This window comes from Quercus suber, unplaced genomic scaffold (genome assembly GCF_002906115.3).
Source record: "Quercus suber isolate HL8 unplaced genomic scaffold, Cork oak 2.0 scaffold_797, whole genome shotgun sequence".
Classification (NCBI taxonomy): domain Eukaryota; kingdom Viridiplantae; phylum Streptophyta; class Magnoliopsida; order Fagales; family Fagaceae; genus Quercus; species Quercus suber.
This window is the reverse complement of record NW_027070232.1, coordinates 238,024-254,724: the sequence shown is the minus strand read 5'-3', so window position 1 is coordinate 254,724 and position 16,701 is coordinate 238,024. Positions and strand designations below refer to the sequence as shown.

The following is a 16,701-nucleotide window of genomic DNA, read 5'->3' as shown; positions in this document are numbered from 1 at the left end:
TCTTTTTCTTGAATTTCGGCAACGCTGTTGCCGAAATTCAACCTCTCTCCTCATTTTGCCAAAAACTTCAAATAGTACCTATAATGCAAAAATGTTTTAATTTTGGCAATATTTAGCCAAAAGACTCCCAAACAAAAGAAAACAAAAAAAATTCCCCACTAATAAGAAAAGGTAATAAAATATAAACATAGTATAATTAGCAATAATATGCTACGAGAATTTTGGGAGACCGGCTATAGTCGGTAAAAGTAGTCTCATCTAGGTGACCCATTTGGCGGTAATCTCTCAAAGGTTTACTTGCTGTTCCGGTTGCTTTCTTAAACTTTTATTTCCTTTCTTTCTACTACAGAGTACAGACTTCTACTTTCTGGCTTTTTCATTTTTTCTCGCTTTGATTCTCTGTTTTCCGTTTTGTTCTCTTTAGCTTCGAAGACTCATTGCTCCGTTCCGTTCCAGGTAACGCCGTTTCTTCTCTCTAGATCTATTTCGTTGGTTTTTTTGGCTTTTTTTTTTGTTTTGCTGATTGAGGAAAAAGTTAACTAGACGAGAAGATAGAAGAATTTTTATTTTTTTAGTATTCGTTATGTTGTTTTGTATTATTTTCTAAAGGAGTTTTTGAAAAAAAGTAACGGCGTGAGTCTATTATATTTTTTAGTAATCTATTTATTTATTTTTATGGGCCTGTAGAATTATTTTGGTCTGCTCTATTTAGAGTTATTATTATTTTTTTAGAACTTTTATGATTGAAAGTTTGAAACTTGAAATTCTTTGTGTACTTATAAATTTCTCATTTTTGGCTGGACAACTTTTATTATTATTATTATTATCATCATCTAAATAATATAGACTGAAAGAGAAAGCGAAGCAAGATTGAAGCTAATGTAGGAATATATAGTAGCTACTAGCTAAAGCCTAGGTTGTAGTGACTAGGATTACGTTGCTTGTTCTACAAGTTAATGGGCTTGTAATAAGCTAACGATTAGTATCATTCAAACTCTCTTTACGTGTATATGTATTTTTAGTCTAAGCTTATTATTGAGTTGTTTGCTATTGATCATTGCAACTATTGGTGTTTCAACTCCATTTCTTAAGAAAGTGTAAGTTTGACCAAATGCTTGTATCGTTGTTGATCTTTGCATATATAAAACCATGTGAGCTTTTTTAAAAAATAAATAAAAATTTTGATTTGTTTGTATATGTCTTTTCAACATTCTGATTATTTGTTTTAAAATTATTTTGTGTAAATGTGTGTTTTACATGTTCAATATGTCTTGTGACTTGTGAGGTTAATTTATGTGTCTGTGTGTTGCATTGACTTGCATAGAGCTCAATTTCTTGTGAGCTAAGCTTTGTTTCTTTGAGGGTAATCAATGTTGTTCAACCATTGCGCCATGTATTTTATATTGTGGTTAACTATTTCTTGAATTGTTTCGTTTTGCAATTAGTGTTTATTTGCACAGAAAAATTGTAAAGATGAAGGGTGCCAAGGGTAAGGGGGCTGCTAGGAACTCAAGGGAAGCTTTGAAGCCCGTGGATGACAGGTTGGTTTTGATGTTTTGATTTTAAATAAAATTCTTACATTATATTTGATTGTGTTGGGCTTAACTTGAACTTTGAAAAAATTGTTTCCTGTCATGATCTATTTTTGTGGGTTGTCAGTTTCACGGCCGCTGCTATGGTTATAAGTTCTATTGATATCTAATGTTATGTACTCAATGGTGTATACAGCGGTTACAGGAATATTGTAGTGATGTGTCATGTATCTTCAATTTTTCAGAAAAGTTGGGAAGCGGAAGGCAGTGTGAAGGTTGACAAGAGTAGCAAACGACAGGCCAAGAAGCCAAAAAGTGCCAAGAAAGACCCTAACAAACCAAAACGGCCTCCTAGTGCTTTCTTTGTTTTCCTGTAAGTATTTCTTTCTCTGTTGCTTTCTACAATTAATATTGATTGATTTTTTGGAAATGGTGATTTTGAAGATCTGTCTGATCCATGTGGGTTAATGTAATAGTGAGGAGTTCAGGAAGGAGTACAAGAAGGAACACCCTGAGGTTAAAGCTGTGTCAGCTGTAAGTTATATACTAGATTTGCTTCCCAAACCGGCCCCCCAACCCCCCCAACCCCCCCCCCCCCCAAAAAAAAAAAAAAAAAAAAAGCAAGTGATTTTGTTCATTGTATGCTTTAATTGAAGGTTGGGAAAGCTGGAGGAGAGAAGTGGAAATCCATGTCTGATGCTGTAAGTATTCTAATATTTTAATCATATATGATGGTCATATTGAGGGGTTTTCTGCCCTCTGAAGCGGTTTGATTTAAAATTCTATTGAATTATGTATGAAAAGCTGTTGTAAAACATAGTATTGCGCGACACAATTTTTTTTACACCTGACACTGAAATTCTTGGGAAAATCACTATGAACTTTACATAAGCCTAGTGATAAATGACTGTTTTTACCTTCTCAATCCCTTGAAGGAAATGGGTGTTCTTGTGAGGTTGAGAATTGAAGATGTATGTGAAACAGGTATTGTTTTAGTGAAGGCAAAACCTTTCAGTGACAGGCACATGGTGATCTTGGTGAATGAGTTCTTTGAGATAGATAATTTTAGCCATAGGAGATGGTTCTTTCAGTGAACCACTTCTGCAATGTTCATTTTTTTAATTTTATTCTAGTGAATGAAGCATGTATTATTGACTTAAGCTTTCTTGGCTGGTTTGGAAGGAGAAAGCTCCATATGAAGCCAAGGCTAAGAAAAGGAAGTCTGACTATGAGAAGCTTATGAAGGCCTACAACAAGAAACAGGTGAATATTATCACATTTATTTCTTATTTTTGGTACATTGCCAGGCTTGTTTACTTGATTGACATTCCTTTATTTGTTTCCTTTGTTTGTGATAATAGGAGAGCATGGCCGAAGATGGTGATGAGGAGTCAGATAGGTCAAAATCCGAAGTGAATGATGAAGATGAGGAAGATGCTGAGGTAGTCCTACTTCTATAGTTTCGTTTTTTTGGGGGGGCACATTTTTCATGTATAATGTTTCTTGGTTGTTACATAAAGTAAATTCTTAATTGATATTATTGCCCTCCTTTTCTTTAACTGGTTAAGGAGGGTTAACAATATCAGAGAAGATAGATTGCTTTCTGTTCAGTTATTTAAAATGGTTAAAGTTCTAATTTTAAGTGCTTTGGTCTTTATTGGCCTGCTATATGAGTCAGTTTCAAATTGCTAAACTTATTTAGTTAGGGCTATACACGACCATATTGTGAAGTGAAATTGTGTTTAACATGCTAAATGGAAGGGGAAGCGTGGCCCAACAGGAAATAGGGGCTTTTATATGGAAAATAGCTTTAGTAGTTAGGGAACTCATGGAGAAACCAAATTAAACGTATGAATTACTTGAATTGCGTGCCTTACATGAAAACATTATGGGATCAATGTCATAGTTTAAGCTCCATAGTGGTTGTAATTTACCATTATGCAAAACATATATGGGTCTTTTTTTCGCCCAGTAGTGGAGAGTACACAAAATTAAATAATGTTCCTGAAATAATTTTGGTGTGTCTTTTTGATGCCACCATCGACTTTTCAATTTAATGGTGGGGACTGAGAGGTCAAGATGTAAACATTCCATGTCTTGCATCATTCACATTGATACTGGGGTTGTTGCTTTGGTGGTTCATGCCAGTGCTTATATATTGCTATGTTTCTTTGCAGGAGGGACAGCACGAGGATGATGATGATGATGGGGAGGAAGAGGAGGAGGAGGAGGAGGATGAGGATGAAGATGATGACTGAGATTGGATGCATTTTGACATGGGCTTGATGGTTGATCTAGTGAGAAAGGATTGTGAATCCCTTGTATGTTAATACTCCTAGGTCACATTTAGTGCCCTTTTGAAAAATGAAAAACATGTGTTTTGTGCTGCTGCCAGTATCTTGTTAGTTACTTGTATGGGCAGCTCTAGCTTTCCTCTTTTAATTAGATATAGTAGCTATAGTTCTCTTTGTATGTGGTGGCTAAAGTATATATAATTATATCTAAATCTTAATTAAAAAAGTTGACACCTTCATATCAAGAATGGTCGCTGAAGCAAGCTGCTATTTATATGGGATAACTTACAAGTTCATTAGATTTGATGATAATAATAATGTAGAAACTATATGGCAGAAGTGGTTAGAAACCTCATGTCATGTTGCCTTAGATGGGTGTGGTTAACAATTTTGTTTCTAGTGTGTTAAATGTTTTGGACTCATCCGCTTTTTGATTAGTGCTCGCGTTAGTGGGTTCAATACTTGGAGAATTTTTATTCTAAAATGGAGTTAATGGGTAGGCATAACTATTTACTCTGATTTCATGAAGTATAAACGGTTAGAAAAAGATAAATTTAATTAATGAACTTTATAAAAAGGATGGTTTTTATTATTTATCTGTTATTTTAAGAAAAATTCTAGGGACATAATTTTTGTATAATAACTTTTGTCATTGTCGAATAGTAGAGGAAAAAATGGTGGGATATAAAAGTGATAATTCATCATAAGCTTTTGACTATTTCAACAAGTTGGGATAAAAATCATGGTAAATAGTACAATGAATCATTTTTACGACTCCTTATTTTAATAAGAAATGCATAAATATTGTAAATTTTAAATTCTACCAAAGGATTGAAAATATAGTATAGGGGTTATAATTTGGTATCATTGCATTAGGATCTTCTGGTAACTATCACAGAATTCTCCAACAAAATTTTATCCATCAATTTTGCTTCTGGTGGTATGAGTCATGGGTTTGCTTATAGAGTTAAATCAATTATTTCTAAGAATAAATATTTGAATATCAATCTCATTTGGATAGAATAGAAGCCAAAAAAATTCTTCCAAACAGTTATGAATATGTTGGATCAACATCAACTTTCGCAACACAGAAAATAATAACAGTTTATCTTGGCATTTGTCTTTGAAGTCATGATCTCTATCTATAAGAACTCATTGGTTATTGGTTGTGTTCTATTCGGTTGAAACTGTCTCATAGCTTCACCAAGTCGTCGCCGGCATGGTCTCAAAGGGCGAGTTCCTTCACTTACCTTCCCTGAATGATCTCATTCTTTCAGTTCTTGTAAATTAAATTTTGTTAGGATTATATTATACTTCCTTTGTCTCACTTTTTTTGTCTTCTATTTCATTTTGAGATGTCCCAAAATATTATCCTGTGTCTAAAAATTAAAGTCATTAATTTACTAATATTCCTATTATACTTCTATTAATTTATTAATTCAATTTTTTAATAAATTTTTTTAAGGATAGTTTTGGAAACTTTATACATTTTTAAAAGGTAGACAAGACAATAAATGATGTTCTCTTAAAAAGATTAACTTTTCAAACATGACAAAAAAAGTGAGACAAATGAAGTAACATTTAGACAGATTTTGACTATAATTATTTTGATGTCTATTAAACTTATTGATGCTATCAAAAGAAAATGATTTAAATTATTATTGATGTGAGAAGAACATGACTAATTAATTATTCGCAAAACTTAAACCATGATTTGGTCGACCATTCTCAGGATTTCAGCACAAGCAGAATGCTTTTAACAGAAAAAAACAAAATTAGGGCCAATATTTAAATATTGTTGTTCAATTTTCAATGTTATAAAAATACATATTTAAGTGTTAGAAAAATTCTTATCAGAAATATTATTATTATTTAAAAACTGAAAATTGTTGTTTAAACAATAGTGCCAAACAACCTCTTAATATTTAACTTAAAAAAAAAAAAAAAAAAAAAAAAAAGGGTTATGATTTCCCAGAGATATGTCTAAACTTTGAAGTGCTAGTAATCACTCAGAACTGACATTTCATGAGGTCCATCCACCCGACCCACCATACTAGCCATAAATTCCTTCTCCCATTATCCCATCAGATGATAATCAACCACTTTATAGTTTATATGTCACGCATCACCATTTATTTCTAGCAGACAAAGTTTGAGATAAAATGAATGAACCTTATCTATAATATACCTTCTAAGGAAAAAAAAAATTAACGGTTAAAGAAAGGAAAAAGTTTACTTACAAACTCATCTGGTGGAAAATTCCTTTAACCTATTACGTAACAATTGCTAAAATCATCTGTGTATTTTTTGTCACATGATTACCTATTTAATGAACCATATGACTTGTTTATATAGACGGTTTATGAGTAATCACATAATGGGGCATAGGAAATTCCTCCAAACGCTTTGGAAGAAAACTTTATCCGTTAAAAAAATAAAAATAAAAAATTTACAGTTTCAAATGAGTAATTCAGGAGACAAGAATTATGTACAATCGAGAAGGAGCTATGTACAAGTTGTCAAGTTTCCAGCCAGCAAATAATCAGTCAACGATGATGAGGGTCATAAGAAACAAATGCAGGATCTGGAACAATGAGTGGCAGCTTATCAATGTACATAAAAATTCTCTTTAAGTTCTCTCTGGAGATTGAAGACAAGTCAACAACCTCCCTGCTACTGATGTAGATCCAAAGATCATCTGTGTCAACTCTGCTGAGACTGTCCCGGCAAAAGGGGCATGACTGAGATCGTATACGCCTAGAGCAATCACAAAACAACAAAACATGATGACCAACTTAGAAGGTATAGTTAGAACATGAAAAGACAGACAAATGCCATATCTAGCACTCAAGGAGAGAGAAAATTATGGATACTCACCAAATGAACCAAGAGTTAGGTATTTTAGGTTCTGGATGTTTATGGGCAAGAAGAGGAGGCATCTTTCATTTGGGAACCATGTAGAGAAAATTTATACTATACTAGTGGTAGTCTGGTTGCTATGATGATTATAAAAATTAGCAATAGGCACTAAAATCAAGTGGCACTACTTCATTTGGAAGTAAATGATCTTCAATCAACACAAGTATGCAGAGTCCATAGGCATTAAGTTCACAAGCAGCAATGCATGCATTCCGTCTATGATATCTGACATACTTTTGCTAGCATTATGGAGATGAGACATAAAGTTAGGTCCTAGCCATAAAGCAACCTTTTCAAAACTCTTCAATGCCAGCAAAAGGGTGAGTTCTAACACAACATAAAAATATATGTTGTTTAGCACTTCGAGGTTTGTGTAAGAAATGAGCTCTGGATTAAAGTATAGTGAAAACCATATTCTCAGATTGGGTAAAAAAAATTAGCAATAGGCACTAAAATCAAGTGGCACTACTTCATTTGGAAGTAAATGATCCTCAATCAACACAAGTATGCAGAGTCCATAGGCATTAAGTTCACAAGCAGCAATGCATGCATTCCGTATATGATATCTGACATACTTTTGCTAGCATTATGGAGATGAGACATAAAGTTAGGTCCTAGCCATAAAGCAACCTTTTCAAAACTCTTCAATGCCAGCAAAAGGGTGAGTTCTAACATAACATAAAAATATATGTTGTTTAGCACTTCGAGGTTGGTGTAAGAAATGAGCTCTGGATTAAAGTCTAGTGAAAACCATATTCTCAGATTGGGTAATAAAAATTAGCAATAGGCACTAAAATCAAGTGGCACTACTTCATTTGGAAGTAAATGATCTTCAATCAACACAAGTATGCAGAGTTCATAGGCATTAAGTTCACAAGCAGCAATGCATGCATTCCGTATATGATATCTGACATACTTTTGCTAGCATTATGGAGATGAGACATAAAGTTAGGTCCTAGCCATAAAGCAACCTTTTCAAAACTCTTCAATGCCAGAAAAAGGGTGAGTTCTAACATAACATAAAAATATATGTTGTTTAGCACTTCGAGGTTTGTGTAAGAAATGAGCTCTGGATTAAAAGTCTAGTGAAAACCATATTCTCAGATTGGGTTAGCTGTAAATTTTCAAAATGAACAGGCTTTTGATCTAAATTGCTTATGTAGCCATGGTGGTTCTGATAATCTTATGGAAACATGTTTTTGATTCTGGGTCAGTATTCCAGGGGAAAAGTGGCATGTAAAGGGCTCATTAAAATACAATCTGCTAATTTCTGGGACAAGTCTTTGAAAGGAATAAAATCATCCCAAAGTGCAAAATGAGCAAATTCAATTGTCAAACTGGACAAAACATGGTGCAAATGAGAAAAAAGTTTAATGTGAAAGAACTAATGAGCCCAGGAACTATTAAGGATAAAGTAGACTCTTCAACATAAGACCCTGACAATGATATCAAACAATTACCAAGGAAAGCTACAATTAAAGAAGAGGGAAATAGCCAATTTGGTACTAAGGTCTAGCTGTACCAAATTTGGAATTTGTATCCATGGGAGAGAGAGCAAGAGAAGCCTCTCTATTTAGAATTGTTAGTCCACTCAAGAGAAGATAATGATCATAGCTCTTCTCAGTTTCTAAAATGTCTCAATAGTTGGCAAGTGACAGCAAAAAGGCCATGAACCTCAGGCATTCAATTCCATTTATTTACCCCACCCCACCTCCCCCCCTTTTTCCCTTTTTTTCTCCCTTCAGTTAAGAAAGGAAGAGACTTCTCACGCTTATCCCCATTGCATAAACAAATACATGATCTTTAACATTATAATAGGATAACAGTGAGCAGATGATAGATTGCAGATATAAATTTGCTATAATAAAAGCTATGAATTGTGTAACAATCAGCATACCAATTTCGGTAGCACTTCATGCACATAGAATGACTGCAAATGGGCAATACAACCTTGCCGTTCATCTCCATGCATATACCACATTCTTCTTCCCTCTCTAAATCAATTTCAGAGAGCTTTCCTTTGTCCATCTCATCCTTCCTCTTGTATTTAGCAGCACAAATTTCTCTCTGTTTCCTGTCTTCTATATCAGTGATTCCTCTTTGAAGTTGCAATAGAGAGGGAAATATCACACCTGTTCTTGAAGAGCCAAAACAGTAAAAAAATGGATTGACAGACAGTTATAACTTCTTCTCAAAGATAATACAAACAGAAAAAGGGGAAAAAAGCATTTTCAAGAACTTCACGGGTAAAAAAAATTGAATTTCTTCTGGAACCTAATTACCATAGAATTCTCTTAGACTGGCTTTCCTTTCATGAATATACATGGTAGTCTTCCCATCTCCATACACCTGAGACAAACCTAAAACTTTCACACCCTTAAAAAAACCAAAGGTAGCATTTTTCTATATTATAATGTATTAGGTATTCAATAGAAACACTACAGCAATCAAAGAAATAGACTGAAAGCAACAATACCAGTCAAAGGGACTGAAAAAATAATTATAAAAGGCAAAAAAATTAGTTCACCTTGTATATAAGAATTCTAAGCAATCCTAAGGCACCAGCAAGGTTACAATCAGTCCACTGAACAAGAAAGAGAAAAAACTGTGCAGCCGGACAGTAGGACAATCTCATCTGAAGGCAGGCACCATCAAATTCCCTTGGATAATCAGAAGCCCTGTATCACAATGTACTTAGCCAATTAAAAACATGGTAACTAATATAATCTGCAGAATGTACATTCTGTTCCAATGGATGAATCTTGCAGATACAATCCCTCCCCCCCCCCCCTACCCCCCCCCCCCCCCCCCCCCCCCAAAAAACAAATTTTTAGTTCTCTTCTAGTCCCAAAATCTCGAGATTGGTTATGGATCTCAATAAACTAATCAGAAATAGAAGATTTACAATATGCAAGAAAAACATTTCAAAGAGCCCCCTACAAATATTTAAAACTATGCAACGGGCTTAGAAAAGTTAAAATATAGGCTTTAATGAGAATGGGACGAGGGTTTTAAGGTCAGCCCATTTCTTAAAAAGGATTAAAGAAAGACTCAGGATCTCAGTATTAAAATTGCAAATGGAGGTACACGTGCTTTGACTGGTTCTCTCTTAAAGTGGAAGCAGTCACAGAACCTTTAAAAAAAAGTCTTTTATGGTTATTCCTAATGCTTTTGCATTTCCCTTAAGCACCCACCATACCAACCAAGCATCTTCCAACAAAATCAACAATAAGTTTCTGTACAGTGTAATTCATAAGATTACAAAGCAAAAATCACAGCTTTCTTCCACACAACCGCGTGGAGCCCATTGAAACACACAGAGCTATTAACAGTAAGTAGGAATGAACCAGAACCTCAATTTTCTTCAATTGGGTCATAAGCATATCGCACATATAACATAAATTCTTAAAAAACCCAGACTGGGTTTTGGATAATATTTTAAAATAAACTGTGTTATTATAATTCAGCAGCTAAGAGCATGAAAACAGAGAAACCCAAAAAACAGAGAAATCAGAAATTAATAAATTTAATTAAAAAAAAAAGAAAAGAATTGACTATACATGTCAAACAAACATCTTTCACGGCCCTAAAGCAAAAATAAAAATTTCAATGAAATAATTCCTATAATCTAAAACTTTAAAAAATAAAATAAAAAAATAAAAAGGTGAAATTGAGAGAGAGAGAGAGTTACAGAGTATTGGCGAACTGAATATCAGCTTCCAGGGCCTTAAGAGAATCCTTGAAAGACTTGCGCATGTTGTCCTCTTATTAACTGAACTCATCCAACAGCAAATTACAAACTCTCTCCCTGAAAGGAAACCTTAACACACTCCCACTATTCACTCTTACAACCTCAAACCTCTGAACCCAACAAAAACACAAATAACCCAACTCTCTATCTATGTATCTATCTATCTATATCACTCTCTTATTAACACCCAGATAATCTCTCTCTCTCTCTCACTCAAACACACATACACACACAATCTCTCTCTCTCTTAAAAAAAAAAAAAAAACAATATTTTTGGGTTCAATTGGCTACAGAGCTATACAGTTTATATGCATGTAAGAGAAATACATGTATAGTTTAGGAAGGTTTGAGAAAGAGAGAGAAAAAAACAGGTGGGGCTTGCTTGACTTTCGCGTGGCGAACACGTAATGGTGAGTATATATTATATAAACAACAACACCATCTCAACTCTTTATTAATGCGAAAGATAGCAGTACATTGAAAAATCAAAAAAAGAGAAAATGTGAGAAAGAATGAAGAATGGATGACTTGTTGAGATGACCGAATTGCCCCCCAGTTGTGTTTGCCTCGAAAGTCGTCACGTTACCGTTTCCCGATATTTTTGTGACTCCCTTTACCCGCCAGTGACGTTTATCCACCTCACAGCTCAACCGCTAGCAAGTCATAATAACAAAAATTTACTATAATTTGCATTCCATCTTTTATGGATTAAAATCAGATTTTGTTGTTAAATTGTCCTAGATTTATTTATTTATTTTAGGGCTGTAGCTTTATTGTAGGAAAAAATTAGTTGTTTTCATACCTATTTTCTGACAAAGTGTAAAGTATAAATGGTGAGATAAAAAATTAAATCTAGAGAGGTAAAATGAAAATTTTGAAATATAAAATATAAATATAAAAACAAATCAAATATGAAGGTAAAATAAAATGAAAATTTTAAAACGTGAAGGGCTAAAATAAAAACAATCCCCAAATTTAAGGGCTAAAATTATTTTTAATATTTTTTAATGTGTTAATGACAAAGTTCTAATAGACAATATTAATAGAAAATATTGACATTATTTTAATATTTGAGAGTGTAGATCAAAATTTTTCATAGTTAAAAGGATTGATTTTGAGGCGATTCAGAACTTTTCAATCTATATCTAATTACTAAATATTTTTTTTATTATATTCAAGTTTTATTGGCTCCTATGTTAATGACGATGATGCAGTTTTTTTTTTTTGGAAATAAAATATTAATGATGGCATGTAACCATGTTTATTATTTGATTTAGAAAATGAAATGACATGAATTTATTTTATATATATTGTAGGGGTGATAGGCCTAGTAGTATATATCTATATATATATATATATATTGGGTCGAGGGCCCAATCCCAGGACGTCTGGTAGTACAAGGACGGTTAAATGCTATTATAGAAGTCGACATTAGTGAATACATAAAGGGGATTGGTCAAGATGATCCAATAAGGTAGTTCGAGGAGGATTGCTTCCTCGGCTGAGAAAAGCAGAGGTCAGAAGTTGCGGTCTACCATCTAGAAGTAACATTCTAAGAGATTCTATTGATAATGATACACATCATGAAAGCCCAGGACAAAGGAAAACTATGAAATATCTAAGAGAAAGCCGCTACCACCTCATTGAATGCTCTATAGCTAACTCTTTGCCTGCATTAATGAGGAAGTGATACATAAACAGTAATTTTCAGCCTTACAACTACTCCCAAAAACTTTAGGAATGTGCTGATGAGACAAGGATCAAATACTAGCAATCTAATCTACACATGGAAGGTGGAGATGAAAGGAGGAAGATAGTATAAAATAGAAAGAAGACCTTGAGACAAGGAGATAAGAGAATTAAGAGAAAAACATTGTAAGAATAAAAATTAGACTTGTAACCAAATTCAAAAGAGATATATACAAGAACAGGTCTCCTCGGATTGAACCGATGATGATTTTTTTTTTTTTAATTAAACTATTTTATCTTTGCTTTCTTATCATTTGAGCCAACTATAATTATTGTCTAATTCATTAGAGCTTAGTTTTTGAACTTATTCTCTACAAATTCATTGTATTAGACTCTTTGAGCCTAAATCCTTTAACCCTTTGGGCTGAAGGACTAAATCTTGCCCTTACACACACACACACACACATATTAAGTAATGTATAGTTTTCTAACCTAGATAGTAACTCAGAAGCATGGAACAACAATGATAATGAGGTAAATTTACTTAGGTAAGTAAAATAGTTAACTTAGGGCACGTTTGGTAGACTGTAATAGATATTATAATGTAATAGATATTCATATGTCATAACTATTCGATTGTTTGGTTATGTTTTTATTACAACGAATAGTTATTCCTTACGAATAGCTACTCTTCAAAATGAGAAATAACTATTCCTTATCAAAAGTACTGAATATCTATTTCTTCATCTTATGTAATAAATTTTAAAAAAATTTCCTAAAAAAATCTTTTTTAACTCATTATGTGGCGATTAACAAGTTATTGACTCATTAAAAAAATCTTGTCACTAAAACTACACATAAAATATGTCTTTAGCTGCTGCATAATGGGTTAAAGTAAGATAGTTTCTAATATATTTGGAGCCTAACTTATTCCTCAAAGTTTTGGATCATTTATGTTTTTGAGAATTTCATTAGTTGAATTGAAAGATTTTTTACTTACTTTAGTATAAAATTTGATAATTTGTATTTAAAATGAAATTTTTTAAGAATTCCACAATGAAAATGAAAAAATTAAATTTTATTTTATGAAAAATCACCATCAAACATAATTTTAATTCAAAATACTAATCTTTTTTTTTTTTGAGTGTGTGTATATATATAACTTATCAAATTAAAAAGTGTGTATTTATAATAAAAAAGCATGTGTGTATATATATGTGTGCGAGGAGCTGGTTTTAATAAATATATTAGTGTCATAACTTAGTCTCCAAAACCAAAATTCCTAGCTCTACCCTGACTACATGAGTATATACTTATTGTGAAGTTATGGTTAAACTGAACGTGTCACTTCCTTCTTTATGATTTATGCGTTCTACGTACCTCATTGGGTGATGATAAGGGAGAAAACTGATACATCAAAGAGTTATTGTAGTTTGTATTAGTGTAGTGGATTGAACAATGCTAGTTGGAGATGGTGGTGGCAGCATCTGCCGACACGTGGACAGCACGCATGTTCTAGCATAACCGTTACTGTGTGGAGCCCACAGTAGGTGGTTTAGTTTAAGCGCGACGTGTCGTGATTGGTAAAATGCATGGGCCCCATTTGGGCCTCAGCTGTACTCTATTTATATTGCCTAGAAAATGAAGTAGATAATGTTTCTTCTGTACATAGAAAAAAAAAAAAAAGGGTTAGCTTATGAATATGTTGCCCCTTTGATTAGATTAAAGATCAAATTTGTCAATTAGTATTAGCTCTTTGCTTGATGTATAATAATGTATGTACGATAATGACAATGCTTTTGCTTACGGATAACCATATCCCACTCAAACAAGCATTATTAAAAATCTTATCCAATGATTCTACTATATTCTTTTTACAATATTGCCTTTTTCTCCTTTCCCCACTATACATAGTGCATGACTGCTATCCCAACTCCCAAGACACATCCAAATTCAAATTTTGTGGATTATGGCAGTCTAAAAATGCCCTTCATTTTATTTTTGTGGGGTCTGAGTTGTTTGTGTGTATATATATGAATTTGAAGTACCTCAAAACCAAAACATGAGCTTTGGGCATTTTTGTCAGCCCAAGAAATAGAATCCCAACTTTCCCTAAAAATAAATGTCCTCTGTTCATTTACTGTGAAGAGGTAAATGCTATCTGGTCATCTCCCATTGAATCATTGCACTGAATCATAGCAAGAAATTTATTTATTATATTATTAACGTGTTAATCACATTTCATTGTTAATGACTTCCTAGGGTATTTCTAAAATTAGTAGCGGGCTTTGTAGCCAAATTGGCTTCTCTACATGGGATCTAAGCACTAGCATTGAGAGGTGTAAAACTCCCCCAAGTTGTTATTTTATAACTCAAACCATTAAAAACATATCACAACGGGTTGCTAGATACAAAAAATTATACCTACTAGTTACAGTATATATGCAACCTTGCTATTTATCTTATGGTTGTGCGTGGAGAGAGAGAGAGAGAGAGAGAGAGAGAGAGAGAGAGAGAGTGATTTTTTATTATTTTATTAGATAGTTTATATTATTTTATTAAGTTGTATGTAAAAAAAAAAAAAAAAATAGAATTTATGGTGAATTTTAAAATAGATTGATAAAATAAATAAAGTAGTGTTTGAAAATATAAAATATGTTTTTTTTACATCCCCATATGTTAAGTGTGAAAAAAAGTTTAAATTACAGAATTAACAACATGTTGTAATTATCTTTTAAAAAAAATTAGTAATACCTTTAGCATTTTACCAAACTTCTGATAAAAATAAACTCTGATCCGTATTCATCATGAGATTGGAGACTTGACAAAACTACTGTTATTGGCAGGTCACTCAGCCACGCCAAGACCGTAAAAATTTCTAATTTTTTTCGGTGTGCCGAAAATATAGAAAACTCTTGTTGGATCTTGGACTTTATAGCCGGCAAGATTTACCTTCTTACCATAATTCAGAGGCTTTTGATAAACTTTCGGCTACTAATAATAATATATAAGATGTTAATATCCCATGCCAAGAACGTAAAAATTTCTAATTTTATTCGGTGTGCGTGTGCCGAAAATATAGAAAACTCTTGTTGGATCTTGGACATTATAGCCGGCAAGATTTACCTTCTTACCATAATTCAGAGGCTTATGATAAACTTTCGGCTACTAAAAATAATATATTAGATGTTAATATCAGCAGCGGTCCAGTTACTAGCAAAAAGAAGAAAAATAATAAAAAGGTCCAATTGCGCTCTCACCGACTGACCGACTTGGACGTAACAGTGTTAGGCATGGCTCAAGTTTTTCTTTACCCAAATCTTTTCTCAGTTTCTGTTTTCATGGGTACATTAAAATATATATATATATATATATATGTTATTTGGATTCATATACCTTCACAAGATGACAAAAATACGTGGTTTTCACTATAATGATTGCCATTAACATCAAATTTTTAAACGAAATGATTACTATATAATATAATAATTATCAATTGAAAAAAGATTTGGAATAGATGGGACTATAGTATCCGCAGTGATGATTATTTGATACACAATCATAATGTATTTAGGTGAGGCAAAACCTTTATTTGAGGATTCTGTGTGTGTGTAATTATGAAGTGATCCAACCAACATGAGCCACATGAATCTAAGCCTTTCATGTTGTGGCAATTAGTTGACCTTTGGGGTATACATGACTTTTTCCTTTTTTTTTTTTAAAGAAAGAGGATAAGAATGTATTCAAATACATGGTGTTGAAAAATAATTGTTCTGATTTCATATTGACAAACTTTTAGGTGCTCACTTATGACTTACCCAAAAAACATAACTTTAGGTGGTTGGGTTCATGATTCATCTAGCAAAACCGGTTGTGGGGACAACAAATAATGCTTTATTATTATTTGTGTTTCTCTTTTAAAATAGAATATGAAAATACAAATAAGTCTCATTCAATGTGTATGTAGAATTCTCCTCACAGACGACTAAATGAACTTATCTAGCAGCTCATATAAACTGTGGAGTAGTTTAATTAGGCAATTGTGAGGAACAATGAACCATGATTTTAAATTATTGGTTTGGTGATAATGACATGCCAACCTCTCATTGAGAAGAGAAAAAAAAAAAAGATAGGTAAACTATACAGTGAGTAATATTGGTGAGAGCAACCACCATTTACTTGCCGATTTGACACACCAACTCAGCTACACCACTTTTGTGGGGTCTGGAAGAGGGTATTTCATAGACACTGTCACTTCCAATTTTAGAAATAAAATTTCATATGCCCCTTGCACCAAGTGTTTTATTAAAACAGAGACGTGTACATTAGCTAGGATTACATCAAGAGAAAAGAATAAACAGAAAGGAAAGCAAAGTAAAAAGAGAGAAAAGAAAAGAAACAACAAAAAACAAGAAATCATGGCGTGAAAGACCCTTTTGGCTTAAACCAAGACCCACATAGCTGAAACTTACCCCCTAGCCCCAGAAATCAAAAAAGTAGTTTTCAAGTCAGACTC

General features: G+C 33.1%; 2 protein-coding genes across 2 annotated transcripts; one reads left to right on the top strand and one right to left on the bottom strand.

Moving 5' to 3' along the window:
• The first annotated feature begins 321 nt into the window (after window positions 1-321).
• On the top strand, window positions 322-4,074 carry LOC112006337 (high mobility group B protein 1). Its single transcript, XM_024038614.2, is given in 9 exon segments — window positions 322-456; window positions 1,446-1,541; window positions 1,778-1,802; window positions 1,805-1,905; window positions 2,009-2,066; window positions 2,189-2,233; window positions 2,715-2,795; window positions 2,894-2,974; window positions 3,710-4,074. Coding segments are annotated over 8 exon segments (540 nt in total). The 5' UTR covers window positions 322-456; window positions 1,446-1,473; the 3' UTR covers window positions 3,791-4,074.
• Window positions 4,075-6,151: 2,077 nt separating this feature from the next.
• Window positions 6,152-10,899, bottom strand: LOC112006362 (E3 ubiquitin-protein ligase AIRP2). The gene is made up of 5 exons (XM_024038645.2): window positions 10,437-10,899; window positions 9,273-9,423; window positions 9,028-9,094; window positions 8,643-8,877; window positions 6,152-6,583 (listed from the first exon to the last, which is right to left on the bottom strand). The coding sequence occupies exons 1-5, from the start codon at window positions 10,499-10,501 to the stop codon at window positions 6,373-6,375; spliced, it is 729 nt and encodes a 242-aa protein (XP_023894413.2). The 5' UTR covers window positions 10,502-10,899; the 3' UTR covers window positions 6,152-6,372.
• Window positions 10,900-16,701: the final 5,802 nt, after the last annotated feature.

What these genes read in the sequence shown, in the direction of transcription:
- LOC112006362 (XM_024038645.2), bottom strand. Translation starts at nt 10,501, where the DNA reads ATGCGCAAGTCTTTCAAGGATTCTCTTAAGGCCCTGGAAGCTGATATT. An exon ending in ATTCAGTTCGCCAATACTCT is followed by an intron (nt 9,424 to 10,436) that starts GTAACTCTCTCT and finishes ATTGTGATACAG; the next exon opens with GGCTTCTGATTATCCAAGGG. An exon ending in TTAGAATTCTTATATACAAG is followed by an intron (nt 9,095 to 9,272) that starts GTGAACTAATTT and finishes GGTTTGTCTCAG; the next exon opens with GTGTATGGAGATGGGAAGAC.